At 35.7% G+C, this 18,563-nt stretch overlaps 1 protein-coding gene across 1 annotated transcript in view; it reads left to right on the plus strand.

Annotated features, from left to right (window-relative positions):
- The window catches only part of Thsd7b (thrombospondin type 1 domain containing 7B), a 715,164-nt gene that overhangs the window by 517,560 nt on the left and 179,041 nt on the right, over positions 1-18,563 (plus strand). The window contains 1 exon segment of the mRNA XM_047545870.1: positions 547-730. Within this exon segment, the coding sequence (XP_047401826.1) occupies positions 547-730 (184 nt within the window).

Consider the following 18,563-nt stretch of genomic DNA (forward strand, 5'->3'; position numbering starts at 1 on the left):
TGCAATGTCCAATTATGCAACTTTTTGCTTTCTCTCTACTTTCTTCTTTCAACAATATCCTGCTTTTCTTCATTTGTAGTTTATCCTCTGTTCTTGTCTTACTTTCAAGTCATACGACCTAGAAGTAAGAATCAACATCTGTATTAGTGACAGCCTTGGTGGTCACAGACAAAAGAAAGATTGACTCTATTAAACTTCCTGTACCAGAGGGTGACTTTTAGGAATTGTAGTATGAAGAACTCAAGGCCCAATAAGGAAAAATGACCCCACAAACTGATTCATTCCTTATCAGAAACGAGAACTAACTGTACTTTTTCCTGTCTCTTCCATCTCAGAGTGCCTGTGAAGTAAACAGCATGACACACATTTGAATGCAGATGTAATTACATTGTTCTATCTCTTAAAACTTTGGTCTGTTTATCTGAGTACAAGACAAGCCACTGTAGCAATGTTGTTAAAAATATGAGCTTTAGTGGGAAATAGAAAGTGAATTTGAGAAGAACATTTTAACCAGACTTTCCTCCCTCATCTTAATTCTTCTTTCAGGTTATATTCAAGAAGAGTGTGTCGTCCCCTGCCCGTTTGATTGCAAGTTAAGTGATTGGTCTAGCTGGGGTTCTTGCAGTTCATCTTGTGGAATTGGAGTGAGAATTCGATCCAAATGGTTAAAGGAAAAACCTTACAATGGAGGTCGACCATGTCCCAAACTGGATCTCAAGAATCAGGTAAAGTGCTTGGTGCAACAACTAGAAAGATAAAAACGCTCCTCTTTACTATTTCCTGTTGAAATCGAAGTTATCCTCTTACTACAGTTAGCTCCCTGAACTTGGAAGAAAAAGATAAAGAGGGCAGAAATTAAGATAATAGAACCAGTAATAGAAGCTTTGCCCACTCGGCAATAACGCCAAGGTCAACTTGGTGTCCTTAGCAGCAGTAAGGTTTACAGAATTAAATATAATTTTTTAAAGATCTCAAAATGTCATTTGATATTTAAAAGTTACATATACATGTATATCTAAATCTATGTCTATCTATATATCTATATCTATCTCTCTACAACTCCTACATATGTGTACATGATGTGGGGTGTATGTATGTATTTGTTTGTATATATAAAATGTTGGAAGAATATCTATTACTTAATGCACTATAATCAGGGGCCTCATCTGTCAATTCCAAAAATGATGTTGCTTTTCCTTTACCTAACTATCTTAATTTTCTTTTTTCTCAATCTTATCTATTCTTTGATTGCTCACCAAATCTTTTTAAGACTATTTCTCCACCTGTTTTCCCCAAGGTCATACCTATTTCTATAAATGAACCCCTAATGGATGCCTTTCCATATAGATGACTAATAAAGTTGCTATCCTAGGCAATCAAAATTGCTCAGACTATTTCAGTTTGCTTTACTCATGGAACAACAGTCTAAGATTTAGTTAAGAATTACAGTAAGAACTTAAATTTCACCTGTAGTTGTATATTGATTATTAGCTTATGACTGATGTTTCAGTTTTATTATTTTAATGATTTGAGTAGATGGAACACAAAGCAATGTTAGTTAAAACTCCTTTATTCTGAGAGAGGTAAAGTTTATCTCATATGGGTTTATAGATACTTTGTGAGTAAGAAACTTTTAATAGAATAGCTCTATAGGCTTTTGTCGCTAATTCTATTATATTAATTTCTGTCCTTTAAACCTCATTTTGATCAGATGCTTTATAGATTGCTAATGGAAGAAAAATTCCATGTGTGTGTATGTATGTATGTATGCATGGATGGATGCATGTATTTATTTATTTATTTATTTATTTATTTATTTATTTATTTATTTATATATACCAGCAGGTATTGAACCCAGGGGCACTTAACCACTGAGTCACATCCCCAACTCTTTTTATATTTTATTTAGAGACAGGGTCTTGCTGAGTTGCTTAGGGCCTTGCTAAGTTGCTGAGGCTGTCTTGAACTGGTGATCCTCCTGCCTTAGCCTCCCAAGCCACTAGGATTACAGGCCTGCATCACCATGCCCAGCAATATGTCTATTCTTGATTAATTTGAATAGCATATGTAGTTCTGCTTGGACTTAAATATCACATGTCATTTCAAGACCAGTACTGCTAGCTATTTTTATCCCTAAGTTTTTGTATAAGGTGCATAATTCACTGAAATGAAAAGTCATTCTAGTGAGAAATATTTAAGTTCTAGTACAGGGAATAGTTAGTATGCTCGTCTTGTTTTTTAAGGTTATGTGGGTAAAATAATGACCATAGTTTCTTCCCTCAAAGAAGATGTAAATCTTTTGAGGACAACAGAGCAGAGGTCCTTGAAATAAGCATAGAGGTTGCACAGAAACCTCACAAGTACAGGGGTTTGGTGAAGGGAAGAGTGAACCAGAGCAGAGTTCTTCTCTGGAGTTAAATTTCACAGAGAAAGGAGGCATACAGGTTTATGATCAGGAAGATGGATTTCAGAAATACTCTGTATAAAGATGATTTCACCAGTCCTAGGGATTTTCCAGGCATTTAAAAGAACTACTAAGCATTTATATGCATAATAATTTATGACAATTCTTATCATATCTTCCTCAGAACCATCAATGAAACCTTAGCCTTTATAATGCTAGTGTTTAACACATTTTAATATTCTAATTTTATAAATGAGAAAATTATCAAAGGGATAAAAGACTTCATTTGAACACAGACATTATGACTATATTCTTAGTGTTAGAAGGCAATTGAATAGAAACATGTCTATAAAAATTGAGACTATGAAGAAGTTAATGGTACTTGTATGCCTGTAGTGACTTGAAGGAAACTTGTTCCAAGCACTTAATTGACACATAATACTTACACCCTTGAGAAGCAGTTCAAGCTAGAAATGAAATCCAAGTTCAAGATTAGTTAGATAAATACAATAAGTGAAAATTAAGTGAAAGTAGGCCTGTCTGCAGGGGATATTTCTAAGTTTTTAGTTCAAGAAGGCAACTGTAGCCTTCCAAAGACATTTGGTTTTGTTGTGATGCTCGGAAATGAATCCTGGGTTTTAATGATCTCAAATAGAATTTAATATGGTATTTATTCTAATATAAAAAGGTTTCAGATATCTGACATGTAGATGGCCTAATTGAAGTTGAATAGTAAAGGCATACCTCTCCGTACTTTATATATTTTTAATATTTATTTTATTGTAAATTGACAACTTATAGCTGAACATATTCCTAGTGTACAAAATGACTTATGAATACAATCTGAAACAAATCAATATAATCAACATACTTATCACCTCAAATGCTTATCATTTTTTGTGGTGAGAACTTTCTCTCTTAGCAATTTTGAGATGTATAAATACATTTTAGGAACTGTATTTGCTATTTCATGCAATAGATTTCATTTAAAAAACTATTTCTTGCTGTCTAATTGATGCTTCGTTCTCTCTGGCCATCTTCTGCCCATTATTCCACCTCTCATCATCTGGTAACCATCATTCTATTCTCTCTGAGTTCAAATTTATTAGATTCCACTCTTGAGAAAACATGGTGTTTGTCCTTCTGTGCCTGGCTTATTTCACTTTACCTAATATTCTGTAGTTCCATCAATCTCATAATAAATGACTAAATTTCTATCTTTTTTTCAAGGTCCTATAGTATCTCACTGTGTGTATGTAGTACATTTTCTTTATTCATTTTTCTGTTGATGAACACTTAGGTTGATTACCTGACTTGGCTGTTGTAGAGTACTGTCATGAGCATGATAGTGCAGTTGGCCCTCAATATACTAATTTCAGATCTTTTGGGTAAATAACCCAGATCTGGAATTGTTGGCACATACAGTAATTCTATTTTCAGGTTTTTGAGAACATCCCATACTGTTTTCCATATTAACTGTTGTGCCTTATATTCCCATGAACACTGTATAAGGATTCCCTTTTTTCCCATACATACATTATATAAGGACGATAGGTAATAAGCTGTCTCTCTCACTCATAATGAGTCTGTGAATGGCAAGGGAAAATAATATTATGAAAAATCCTAAAATTAAAAGGAATTTTCCTAGAACCAATTGTTTCTCTAATGCAAGCACACTTATTCCTAATGCAAGCACACTATTCCCAATGCAAGCACACTTATTCCTGTAAGCCTGTCTGTGGAAAAATATTTGTAGGGACTTTGTTGTGTATCTGCCCTTCTATATAGTAAATTCTTTTATGCATGGCATGTATGTTCATTGTACTGTAATAGAATTTGTTTGAAATACTTTGCGTGCGTGTGTGTGTGTATGTGTGTGTTTTGCTGGTGATCAAACCCAGGGTCTCATGCATGCCAGGAAAATGCTCCACCACTCAGCCTCATCCCTAGCCCTGAAATAATTCCTATTTCCTTAATTCATCTGACAATAAATTGGGTTGTCAGGGATTTTTATTATTTAGAAAATACTCCCCAGCTTCTATTATGAATGTCAGTTCTTTAGAAGAGTCTGGGGTTGGTTTCTCTATACTAGTTATCTGGTGAGTTAGAGGCATACTGACAGAGGCTCTTTTGTAAATTTCAGTTTTACTATTGACTTTAGGTTATTTCCAATTGCTTTTTAAAAATTTTTGAAATTTGTTGTAATTAGTTTACATGACAGTAGAATGCATTTATACATTGTGATAGATTGTACATAAATAGAGTGCAATTCCTCATTTTTCTGATTGTACATATTGTAGGATCATATCAGTCATGCAGCCATATATGTACATAAGGTAATAATGTCTGTTTCACTATTTACAATTGCTTTTTAATTTTAAATTTATTTTTCTATTTTTGAAATCAGATTAATATCCTACTGCCTATCACACATAGGTTAGAGCTTCAAAAAAGTTACCGAATTATAACAATAAGAGAGAAACATAACTTTAGTACCTGAGCATAAGAAAAATATTTTATGTGTCAAATTGAGCCTAACATAATGTTTATAAAAATATTGGACTTTTTGTGTGTGTCTATATATACTTCTTCTATGAATTCTTTGATTCTCTTTAAAAGGAGGTCTTTTTGAGGACAAGAGTGTTTTGTTTTGTTTTCTTTTGTTTTGTTTTTCTGTTTTTGTTAACTCATTTCATCCTCTCAAGCTCTCTCTTGTGGGTGTCATCTTATATTCATTGGATGCCTAATTTGAAAAATAGCCTTTTCTGTGGATGACTGGTGTCTAGCTTCCTAGAAATCAACAAAGACTTTAGGATGCTGATATCTTATGCTGTGATTTGTCATTTGAATTCTTAAAAGCATGAGCTCTTCTAGTAGAAAGAAATAAGAACCTCCAAATTATTATTGCCCAAAGAGAGTCTTTTAAGATTTTCTTGAAAAATCAGTGTTTCGATCCCCATTGAAATCTAACACAATGATATAAATGGAAAGGTTGGTATTATGTACACAAACTCATAAACTGTTCTGAATCTGTTAGTGAAATCAATATTTATAATCTCTCATAAAAGCCTCTCTTTTAAACCAAAACCCATCATCCTGATAGCTGTTTCTCTACAAGTGCCTAAGTGACAGCCATCCTTGAGTAGCTTTCCGCTAAACATATTTGTGATTCTAAATAGTTTGAATATGCAGCTTGTTCAAAGCTCTTTTCTAGGCATAAATGTCGTCTATGTAGGTTATTGGATTATCAGGTCAGTTGGCTGATGCCCTTGACTCTCCTTGCTTAATAAAATACATAATATGTTTTAATTTTACAGTCTATAATGTGTTGAGTGGATTTAAGTATACTTGTATTGTGTATTTTTTGCTTTGAAATGCTGCCATCAGAAGATTAAATATGAGGATGTTAAAGCCCATTTGGGCTTACATTTTCCTTTATTAGATCATCATACAATTAAAGCCAAGGGAATTTTATATGTTTTGATTATAAGTTGAAAGGCATTGGTATTCACATTTGAATAAAAATCTTGTATGGAGGTTCATTATGTGTACTTTTTAAAAATACATTCTACTTCAATACATTTTTGAAAGACCTTTTATGTTTGCAACTGATTGAGAAAATATAAATTAAATGTGTATGTTTTCTAGAAACAATTTGCTATTTCAAAGGTGTTATCTTCTCCCCTCAAAGAGAGGTTATCTGAATTTGGAAATCTGTAGAATACATTTTACTTTTCAAATTAGGGCAATTGTGTTTTAAGTATACTTTCTTTCCCAAGTGTTATGGTTAGATGTGGTGTCCCCCAAAAGTTCATGTGTGATACAATGCTGGCAGGTTTGGAGGAGAAATGATTGGATTATATAATCTAATCAGAGACTTAAACCCCGATGGGATTAACTGAGTGGTAACTGGAGGCAGGTGGGGTGTGACTGGAGGAAGTAGGGCATGGGGGGCATGACTTTGGGGTATATATTTTGTATCTGGTGAATGGAGTCTCTCTCTCTGCTCTTTGATCATCATGTGAACTGCTTCCCTCTGCCACACTCTTCCACCATGATATTCTGCCTCACCTCAAGCCCGAAGATGGAGCCAGCCTTCTATGGACTAAGATCTCTGAAACCGTGAGCCCTCTAATAAACTTTGCCTGCCCTAAAATTGTTCTGGCCAGATCTTTTAGTTACAGTAGCAAAAAAGTTAACTGAAACACTAAGATATAGAAATATATTTCAACATGAACAGTTCTTCCTTAGAAGAGGACTTCGGGGTAAGGAAAGGATTCTATGTGAAACTAGCTTGTGCTCATTTTGATTCTACTCCATTAATTACTAGCATCATGTTATAATGCAGAAATAGGATAACTCTCATTCTATTTAGAAGTTTGTTTACCCAGAAAAATATGGTAACACTTAAGGTTTAATTTCGCTTAACCAATTTTGGCCTCTTGCTTCTTTTCATCCAGCCTGCCTCCCACAAATTCTGACCTAAACCAAATCATTCCTGGCAGAGTGCTGCTCACTTTGGACTTGGTCCTTTGGCAAGAACCCCAGATGGTTTGGAACAAGAAGCCATATTCATGAGAATTAATATAGAAGGAAGCTCAAACTGTCCCATGATTAAACACATTCAGGTGCATTCTACTTGCAAGAGGAGTGGCAATTTGTGGTCATACATTTGATAAGAACATGTTTCAAATACAAAATATCACATTGCATAGAATGAAAGGCTGGAGCGTGATTTATTCTTTGGGGTTATTTGGGAAGATGTAAATTCCCGTCTTTCTGACATAGCAGTTATTCTAATGCCCAAGTACACAACACCCCATCTCAGAGGCAGCATGAAATAGCCCGTGTCAGCTGGCGTTCTTCCATTTGTAGCCTTGATGCCTCTCTGCCAGCCCTAATTCTGTGCTCTCGAGTTGTGGTGGTGCACTAATTGAGCCGAGTGGGGCTCAAAGGAGAAGTAATTTTTCTCTTTTGCTTTTGCCCTGTTGCCATGTCCACAAAAAATTGTTTTTTCTTCTCAAGAGATCCCCTCCCCTAACACTTGCATTCACACTTAATCATTCCAAAGTAATACTCCTCAGCCTTGTCAAAATTTTTTGAAACTTTGATCATTATTCTTCAGAGCTACCAGAATCACTCATGAGAAGGAATTTTCTTAAATTTGTTGCCCGCTCGGTCTTACATTTTACTGTTTTTTGATACTGGTATTGCTACTCTGCACATTTCCAAAATCACTTTTAGTTGTTATTCAAGATGTTCACTGTGCACCTGTAAAACATTTGATGGTAGGTTAAGCAAACGCCCTAAATGCTGCCTCTAGGCAGGAGTTCAAGACTGGCTAGAGATAGCTGTAAAATTAGAAAGTGGGCGAGTTTTGTTGTATTTGGGTTAGGAACTCTTTCATTGTCCTCCTCCAACTTGGATTCTTCTTAGCCTCTAACTCAAATTGTGAAACACTAGAGAGCATCAGTTTAAACAGGAAGATCACATCATCTCTGTTTTCAGTTTTACAAAATTTAAACAAGTACTTCAAATAAAAATTTGGGGGTACTTTGCTAGAAAGATATTGATGGAACCTGATTTCCATATCTTTATTGCGACTGTTATTTAAACTTTAAATATAGAAGGGAAATCCCCCTCTGCCTTTGAGGCTTTGAAAGAATGTGGTCCTGACTTTAACCGTGAGTATAAATTTTTTTTACTAATACGTTTCTTAGAAAATTAAACCCTACTGATAGGAATGCAACACTCTCTTTTAAAAATAATTTAAAAATTTAAAAAATGCTTAAGATCTATTTGAGAATAAGATTCTAAATGCCATGCTAATTTTGCAGTTCTTTACTTTTTAAAACTTCATCTCTAAACTAAGTTAAATTACTAGAAAGCAAGTAACCTAGATGCTATCACAGGTCCTTGCAGAAAAATATATGTTGAATTGTGATTTATTTTTTCTACATGACTCAAGAGTCAAGATAAAAATGATGTCTCTGAGAAGCCTATCCATCAAGTTTTCTAAGACCTAGAGTTTACTGTTTCATAACCATTATTGATCATAAATACAAAAAAAAGCACACAAAACTTTCAGGTTAAGGGGAGATGTTGTAAAAATACTTTCCCAGGTACCTGCTCAGGATACTGGGGTTTAGTACAATGGAGTAGATCCAGGAATGTGAATTTGTTTTTTTTTTTTTTTTTTTAAGTGTGTTTATGCTGCTTCTTCTGATCAGGCAGGGCTGTGAATACTACCCCAGTTGTAATTCTTGCCTACTGAAGTCATCATTTCTGGTAAATGCAGTCCTGAAATCAAAATGTCTCTGTAGTTGACTTAGTCTGCACTTTCTAATTCAAACAATGAATTACTTGTTTGCATAGTTGTGTATTCCAAGCAAGTCTGCAAGGACCCTTCCTTCCATTTTATAGAGCAGGAGACCAAGGTTGCCCAGTGTCATTCCTTGGTGTATATAATGGGTTAATTATATAATCGATGCACATCAGGGACTATGTCTGTTTCTGAGTCTCAATTTCACAGTCTGTCACATGGGTATAACTGACAACTGCCTCATTGGCTTATTGTGAGTATTAAATAAGATTAAATGAATATAATGTAAACTTCCTATCTCATTGCTTGGCACATAAATATTGGATAAATGTTACTATGATCATTTTTCCTTGGTCTCTAATATATAATTTGTTTTCAGTTCAGTTTACTTTCACTTATATAATTAAGTTATACAGATTGCTCTTCATTTTGCAGTTAGTCACTGGAATGTTTGTAGTTAGATACTGTAGTTGTAATGACTCAGCTTAAATGCATATTAAAAGCTACAGTCACTTCTTTCTCAATGGAAATCCACCTTATTTCATTTCTGAACAACCTATTTGACATTTCACATTTTTTTTCTAGTGGCAAGAAATAATATAACTTTTATGTAGTTATAGTAATTTCACATAAATTTGTGATTCTTTGATCCTTTTATGTAAATGATTTTATTAAGGAGTATGTACAGAAGATAAACAAACCATTAGGAGAAAAACTCCATAAACTTCCACAAAGCAAACTTTGTCACTCAGTCACTACCCTGGTGAAGAAATAAAACATCGTTAACATCTCAGAAGTCCACTTTATGCTGTGACCCCTTCACTACTACCTTTTTTGCACCAAATATAACTAATTCATATTTAAAACACTTTTTATTATTTATCATTTATAAACAAGCTTTTTGTAAATGAAATTCTGCAATATACACTTGTGTCTTTCTTTTCTCCTTAACATTGTTTGTTAGATTTATCCATGTCATGATGTGTAACGATATTTTGTGCATTTTCATTGCTTTATATTATTTCATTATGTATGCCATGATTTTGTTATATATACCACATTCTATCTGTTTTCCTGGTGATGGGCATTTGTCTTGTTTTCAGTGTAGGACTACTACCAGTAACATTGCTATGGCCATTTGTGTACATGTCTGGTGCACATGTGCATTTTTTGTTTGGTGCACACTAAGAATAAAATTCCTAGGTATAGAATATGATGTATTCAACTTCTGTGATCATTGGCATTTCATTTTAACTTCTATACTATTGCAGAGCTTCCTAAATACACATAATGTCTAACTGTAGACAAAGACTTGAAATCTGAAATGTCTGATACTATGAAAACAGTGTAAAGCCATCAGATGCATTGACTATGTATCTCTGTACCTCTTCTAGCACAGCACGTCAGTGCTTGCTGCCCACTCCTGGGCATGTATCTGTCCCCAAGCAGAAAAAGCCCATGAGCATTGTCTTCCTGCTGGATCTGCTCCCCTCTCTCCAAGATAACCCTCCTGTTTCCTCTGTCTGTTGTATTCCCTTCCTCTCCCCTCCATTGTACACACAGCAACCTTTAATGAACTTTCTAAATCACAAACTGATTATACTTAAAAATCTTTCAAGTTTTTTTACATCTTTGGTATAAATTGCATAATATATGTTGCAAGGCCTTTTGTGGTCTGACACCAATTGCATCTCTCTGAGTTGGGAGGCTTGCTCAAATAGCAGGGCCCTCTGGCTGGGGAAGCTGCTGAAGTCGGGAGAAAGGAACCTCTTCTGTCTTCCTCTTTCCTCAGCAGCCCTCATCTAGACTTTCTGATAAAGTGGGAGAGTTGCACATTCTCAGGCTGATCACATAAACCAATTGATTGATGTCAAATATGGTGTCTTTTAAGAGAAATTATCTTTCAATTTACTTTGCAAGTCATCAGACATTCTTTAATGAAATTAGATATTTGTGGTTACTCTTTTGCCCTTTCCCTGGGAACTACTCATCAAATTTTTCTATTTGCATTAAAATTTGGCTCCACTGTCATTTAGTATAGACTGCTTGAGACAGAGGGGAGTTATTGTCTTCTTTTCTCAAGAGAAATCTTTCTCTTAGATGACAAGTAAGGGAAAATGCTGAAAAGCATTTGGGGTACCAGTTATCAAGTATGCCTCCAAAGAATGTTTCTACACATGCATGGGTTCTCCAAAGCCATCTCACTCCAATAGACAACAACCCTTGGAAATGAAGGTAAGTTAATTTGGGTAGCAATGTTAGGGAAGAAAAATGAATTGACCTGACTCTTCAGTGTATTGTGTGTCAATTGGGGGACTAGCAGGGACCGTGTGGCATAAATCAGGGTGGCAACCAAAACACACAGAGCAAAACTGTTCTTGCTTTTCTCTGTTTTTGAAGTAAGGTGATACAACTGTATTGAAGTTTTAGTCAGTCAAGATTTTTTTTTTTTTATTTTGTTCAGTTAGAAGGACATTTGCTCAAATTCAGCTTCTTAATGTGTCCTACCTAACCACTTTTTTAATACAACTTCATGCTACCACCCCTTGACTCTCCTCACATTTACCCTGCCTTGACTTTTCTTTTTCTACCATATGATTTCCTAATTTATTATTGTTTTCTGGGTTTTATTTTTGGATGTGTCTTCTCCACCACACACCTCAGAACAGATATTTTGCCAGGTTTCCATGAGCACCTTCAAAGCTGATCACAGTGTTGTCTTAGGTTGGATTCTCCCAGAAGGAGAGTCAGTGACAGGATTCAAGAATAAGAATTTTATTTCTCAAATTCAGGTAACACCACTATAGAGGTGAATAAGGAGTGTTACAGAAAAGGGATGAAGCCATTAGGGGAGAGGGGATGTTACTAAGCCAGGAACCACAGGCCATCAAAGCTTAAGCTTGAAGGTAACTCTGTAGGGATGAAAAATACACATCTCTGATTTATTACACCTGAAAGACCAGGGAGCTGGGATTTTTATAAAGCAATTTTTAAGATTCCCTGGTTGAAAGAATGTTAAGCCTACATACTCTGGCCTAAAAATTGGTAAATCTAAGCTAAAATTTGATGTCAAAGTGATTTGACATGTAATTACCAACTAGAATGGGGGTCCTGACTTTCAACCCATTGTTCCTTCCCCCTTTGAATACCTCTTTCATCCAAATTAACTCAAATATAATAAGAAACATCATGCTTATTGTTCTCATAGGAAAATAAGTAAGAGGAATTTGACTTCATCATGTAATATTCCCTCTCACATAAAGCCTACAAGCACAGAAATACAGATTTTGGTCTTTGGAATTTGCCCAACACAGAGAAAAGTTACCACTAATATTATCCCTATATGTCTACAGATACTAGAAAAACTGAAGTTACTGGATTGGTATTTTTACTGGTAATAGCATGTTATCTGTGTTACCTATGTCAATCCAGAAGTGCATACCATTTCCTCTAAAAATATACATTATGTAGCTCAGTGGCTGGCTACATATAGAATTTGAGTAGCCTACATTTGGAGTAAAACAGATATGTATGCATCTGGCTGGGAGTCTCATGTGGTCTCTCCTGAATCAGATTCCATGCTCTTTGTGGATGTTGGATCAAGGCAAGGGAACAGAGTAAATCTGGGTGTAAAGACCAAAGCACGCCTCATTTCATAAGACAAAAATAAGGACATGCAAAGGGCTTCAGGCACATATCCTCCTTATTTTCCTTTAAGGACTAGGCTGTATATTGAATCCTTTTCTCCATGATTTCTGCCAAGTATAATTTTGTCTATCTAAAACTGGGTATAAGCAGAAGGCAGAGTAAGATGGGACTGCATGTGAGACCCTTCAGTGATATTTCCCCCTTTTTAAAAACAGAGCGTTTGACTGAACATAGCTAAGCTATTTCAGGGCAATACTATAATATAAACAGTTTGGGTGAAAAGCATACTAAAAGTATCTGATCTACTAGTTCTCAATCATGACTCCACATGGGATTTACTAAAAATTTATATCCCTCACCTTCCCCCAGACTAATTAAATCAAAATTTCTGGTGATGGGCTCCAACTATCTCTATTTTTAAAAATCCCCAGGTGATTCTAATGTGTATCCAGGGATGAGAATTGCTGTCTTACTGTCTTGTAAATGAGATAACTGGGGCTCAAAGAAATGATTTGACTTTAACCTGTGATTCCTTCCCTCTTTGAACATCTCTTTCATCCTAACTCAAGTATAATAAGAAACATCATGCTTATTGTTCTCATGGACAAATAAGTAAGGAACATTTGACTTCATCCTGTAATATCTCTGACATTGACTCTCTTTCAACCATCAACATTGAGTGCCCTCTATTATGAACAAGAAATCCCTTTTGGAAGATAGTTTATTTAACTGAACATGTGACTTCCCTCAGACTGGAAGAGGACACATAGCTGAGCATATACCTCTCAATATGTTAAAAAAATAAAATACACATAATCCAATGGCCTCATGGTTTTGAGTGCTATGATACACAGGTGTGTTTTCCTTTGTATTATTCAATAAATGTTGTATATATATCCTCATGCTCAATAATTAGGGAATTGAAAGCAGACATGTAAAAGCATTATACAGGTGAGTAAAATGATGTCAGTGTATGATGTGAATATTGGTTAGTTTTTTGTTGCTATAAAGAATACCGAAGAAACAGAATTTTAAAAAGAAAAGGTTTATTTGGGCTCACAGTTTTGGAGGTTTCAGTCCCTGATTGGTTGGCTCCATTACTTTGGGCCCTCTGGTAAGTCAGCACATTCATGATGGAAACACATGGCAGAGCAAAACCACCCACCTCATGCTGGGAGACAAAAATGGGAAAGACAAGCAGAGTGGGGTCCCACAATGTGCTTTAAGGACATACTCATAATGACCCAAAGACCTCCCACTAAGTGCCACCTCTTAATGGTTCTACTATCTCCAAATAGCACCAAACTGGAGACCAAGCCTTTAAAACATGGACCTTTGGTGGACATTAAGGTCCCTATTACAGCAATACAGATGAGAATTTCTTAGCAAGAGTAATTTATTCATGAGCCCTTGTAGCTTTCCAAAAGAGAAGTAACAATAAAGTGGAGTTCAAAGTAATGAACGTTTGGAAGGCAGCATTAATTCCATATCCATTCCTGTTTTCAGTCATTCACCACATATTTTTTGACACTTACTCTGCCAGGAGGAGATATTGATGAAGCCCATTTTGGTTCCATTCTTCAGGCGTTTGCACTGGAGGCTCACATTCCTGGAAACTCGGATGGGGGATTAGATAGGTGTAAAGTAAGGATAATAATGCTGTGGGCGTTGGTGCCACCAGAACTTTTCTACCCTTTTCAAAAGTATATGATGCCAGTTCAAACCCAATTTATAAAACTGACTTTCCTTTCCAATACTGGGATGATTTACAACCAACAAAAACCTTAGCCCAAAACTGGTTTAAACAATAAGGCAACATATCATCTGATGTCATAAGAACTCCAGTGGAAACCCAGGTTCCAGGTGGTTGTTTCTGGGTTTGAGCAATGTTGTCAAAGACAGAACTTCTTTCATTCTGTCTCTGTCTTTTGATAGGAAATGCTGGACTCATCCTCAGGTTGTCAGCAGGATGGTTCAGCAGTTTCTGACTTAGCTTCTTGAGGCATCAGAGACCAAAAGAATAAGTGTCTCTTTTTTAGAATTTTAGGAACAACAAAAATTTCCCAAAGCTGCCCACCCCAGGCTCACACAAAAGATTTTTCTTCACATATCATTGACTGAAGTTGGATTTTGTATCCATTCCTGAACAGATCACTGGAGGAAGTGAACTTGATGGCAAGAACTTGATTAGCTTAAATAAGTGCTTTGCATCTTTATATTTTTAAAACTGTATGGCATGTAGAACTCTATCTATGGCAAACTGAGACCCCCACAGTCTTTGGGGTGGGGACAGCAGAGTGTCAGTCATACTTGAAATGCATTTTTGATATGCTAGTGTGGTAGGGTAGTGCTTCTCAAACTTAAAATTGTAAGTAAATTACATGAGGGATCATGCTAAAATGCAGACTGGAAGTGAATGGAAATGGGAAAACGGAGATAGATTCAATTCAATAAACTCCCAGATAGTGGCAAAACTGCTGGTTTGCAGATGCTAGCATACCAGTAAACACTCTGAGATGCTAATGGGAACTAGTTGGGAAGCACCTTCATAGACTAATCACTGTGGATGGAATGTATATTGAGAAGTGAACCAAAAGGTCCCCTACGTACTCAGTACTCTTTTTGATCCTTCATTTACAGAAGTATAATTATTTTTTTTAATTATTATTTTTTTTATTTTTATAGACTGTATTTTGGTTCATTGTACACAAATGGTATACATCTTTTCATTTCTATGGTTGTGTACGATGTAGATTCATACCATTTGTGTAATCATACATAAACATAGGGTAATGATGTCTGTCTCATTCCACCATTTTTCATACCCCCATCCCTTCCTCCCTCTCATTTCCCTCTACATAATCTAAAGTTCCTTCATTCTTCTCTCACCCCCCAACCCCACTACCCCCATTATATATTATCATGCACTTATCAGGGAAAACATTTGACCTTTGGTTTTTTGGTATTGGCTTATTTCACTTAGCATGATATTCTCCAATTCCATCCATTTATCTGCAAATGACATAATATTATTCTTCTTTATGACTTAATAATATTCCATTGTGTAAATATACCACAGTTTCTTTATCCATTCATCTGTTGAAGGCCATCTAGGTTGGTTCCACAATTTAGCTACTGTGAATTGAGCAGCTCTAAACATTGATGTGGCTGCGACACTGTGGTATGCTAACTTTAAGTCCTTTGGGTATAAACCAAGGAGTGGGATAGCTGGGTCAAAAGGTGGGTCCATTCCAAGTTTTCTGAAGAATTTCCACACTGCTTTCCAGAGTGTCTGCACCAATTTGCATCTCCACTAGCAATGTATGAATTTATCTTTTCCCCCACATCCTCACCAACACTTATTATTGCTTGTGTTCTTTTTTTTTTTAATAGAGTATGTCTTTTATTTCTTTTTTTTATTTTTATTTTTTTTATTATTATTGTATACAAATGGGATACATGTTGTTTTTCTATTTGTACATGGAGTCAAGGCATACCATTTGTGTAATCATACGTTTACATAGGGCAATGATGTTTGATTCATTATTTTTTTCCCTTCCCCCCCACCCCTCCCATCCCTCTTTTCCCTCTATACAGTCCTTCTTTCCTTCATTCTTACCACACTCCTTATCCCTAACCCTAATGCTAACTACTCCCACCCCCCATTATATGTCCTCATCCGCTTATCAGCGAGATCATTTGTCCTTTAGTGTTTTGAGATTGGCTTATCTCACTTAGCATGATATTCTCCAATTTCATCCATTTGCCTGCAAATGCCATAATTTTATCATTCTTCATTGCAGAGTAATATTCCATTGTATATATATGCCACAGTTTCTTTATCCATTTATCTACTGAAGGGCATCTAGGTTGGTTCCACAATCTGGCTATGGTGAATTGAGCAGCAATGAACATTCATGTGGCTATATCTCTGTAGTATACTGATTTTAAGTCCTTTGGGTATAGGCCAAGGAGTGGGATAGCTGGGTCAAATGGTGGTTCCATTCCAAGCTTTCTGAGGAATCTCCATATTGCTTTCCACAGTGACTGCACTAATTTGCAACCCCACCAGCAATGTATGAGTGTTCCTTTTTCACCACATCCTCGCCAACACCTATTGTTGCTTGTGTTCTTGATAATCGCCATTCTAATTGGAGTGAGATGAAATCTTAGGGTAATTTTGATTTGCATTTCCCTTATTACTAGAGATGTTGAACATTTTTTCATATATCTGTTGATTGCTTGTACATCTTCTTCTGTGAAGTGTCTGTTCATTTCCTTAGCCCATTGGTTGATTGGATTATTTATACTCTTGGTGTAGAGTTTTTTGAGTTCTTTATAGATTCTGGAAATTAGCGCTCTATCTGATGTATGAGTGGCAAAGATATTCTCCCACTCTGTAGGCTCTCTCTTCACATTGCTGATAGTTTCCTTTGCTGAGAGAAAGCTTTTAAGTTTGAATCTATCCCAGTTGTTGATTCTTGCTTTTATTTCTTGTGCTATGGGAGTCCTGTTAGGGAAGTCTGATCCTAAGCCAACAAGTTGAAGATTTGGACCTACTTTTTCTTCTATAAGATGCAGGGTCTCTGGTCTGATTCCGAGGTCCTTGATCCATTTTGAGTTGAGTTTTGTGTAGGGTGAGAGATAGGGGTTTAATTTCATTGTGTTGCATATGGTTTTCCAGTATTCCCAGCACCATTTGTTGAAGAGGCTATCTTTTCTCCATTGCATATTTTTGACCCCTTTGTCTAGTATGAGAAAATTGTATTTATTTGGGTTTGTGTCCATGTCCTCTATTCTGTACCATTGATCCACCTTTCTATTTTGGTACCAATACTATGCCGTTTTTGTTACTATTGCTTTGTAGTAGAGTTGAAGATCTGGTGTTGCGATACCCCCTGCTTCACTCTTTCTGCCAAGGATTGCTTTAGCTATTCTGGGTTTTTTATTCTTCCAGATGAATTTCATAATTGCTTGCTCTATTTCTGTAAGGTCCATCATTGGGATTTTAATTGGAATTGCATTGAATCTGTATAGCACTTTTGGTAGTATGGCCATTTTGACAATATTAATTCTGCCTATCCAAGAACATGGGAGAACTTTCCATATTCTAAGGCTTTAATTTATTTCTTTAGTGTTCTGTAGTTCTCATTGTAGAGGTCTTTCACCTCTTTTGTGAGATTGATTCCCAAGTATTTTATTTTTTTAAATGCTATTGTGAATGGGGTAGTTTTCCTAAATTCTCTTTCTGAAGATTCATCACTTATGTATAAAAATGCCTTACATTTATGTGCATTGATCTTATATCCTGCTACTTTACTGAATTCACTTATGAGTTCTAAAAGTTTTCTGGTGGAATTTCCTGGTTCCTCTAAGTATATAATCATATCATCAGCAAATAGGGATAGTTTGTGTTCTTCTTTTCCTATTCGTATTCCTTTAATTTCTTTGGTTTGTCTAATTGCTCTGGCTAGAGTCTCAAGGACGATGTTGAATAGAAGTGGTGAAAGAGGGCATCCCTGCCTTGTTCCAGTTTTTAGGGGGAACGCTTTCAGTTTTTCACCATTTAGAATGATATTAGCCATGGACTTAGTGTAGATGGCCTTAATAATGTTAAGGAATGTTCCCACTACCCCAATTTTTTCTAGTGTTTTGATCATGAAGGGATGCTGTATTTTATCAAATGATTTTTCTGCATCTATTGAAATAATCATGTGATTCTTAACTTTAAGTCTGTTGATATGGTGAATGACATTTATTGATTTCTGAATGTTGAACCAACCTTGCATTCCTGGGATAAAACCCACTTGATCGTGGTGCACTATCTTTTTAATATATATTTGTATACGATTTGCTAAAATTTTGTTGAGAATTTTTGCGTCGATGTTCATTAAGGATATTGGTCTGAAATTTTCTTTCCTCGATGTGTCTCTGTCTGGTTTAGGTATCAGGGTGTTATTGGCTTCATAGAACTAGTTTGGGAGGGTTCCCTCCTCTTCTATTTCATGGAATACTTTGAGGAGTATTGGAATGAGCTCTTCTTTAAAGGTTTTGTAGAACTCAGCTGAGAACCCATCTGGTCCTGGACTTTTCTTTTTTAGTAGACTTTTAATAAACTCTCCTATTTCATTGCTTGAAATTGAATTATTTAAGTTGTGTATGTCCTCCTCGTTCAGTTTAGGTAATTCA

The sequence above is a fragment of the Sciurus carolinensis genome, chromosome 3 (genome assembly GCF_902686445.1).
Source record: "Sciurus carolinensis chromosome 3, mSciCar1.2, whole genome shotgun sequence".
Classification (NCBI taxonomy): domain Eukaryota; kingdom Metazoa; phylum Chordata; class Mammalia; order Rodentia; family Sciuridae; genus Sciurus; species Sciurus carolinensis.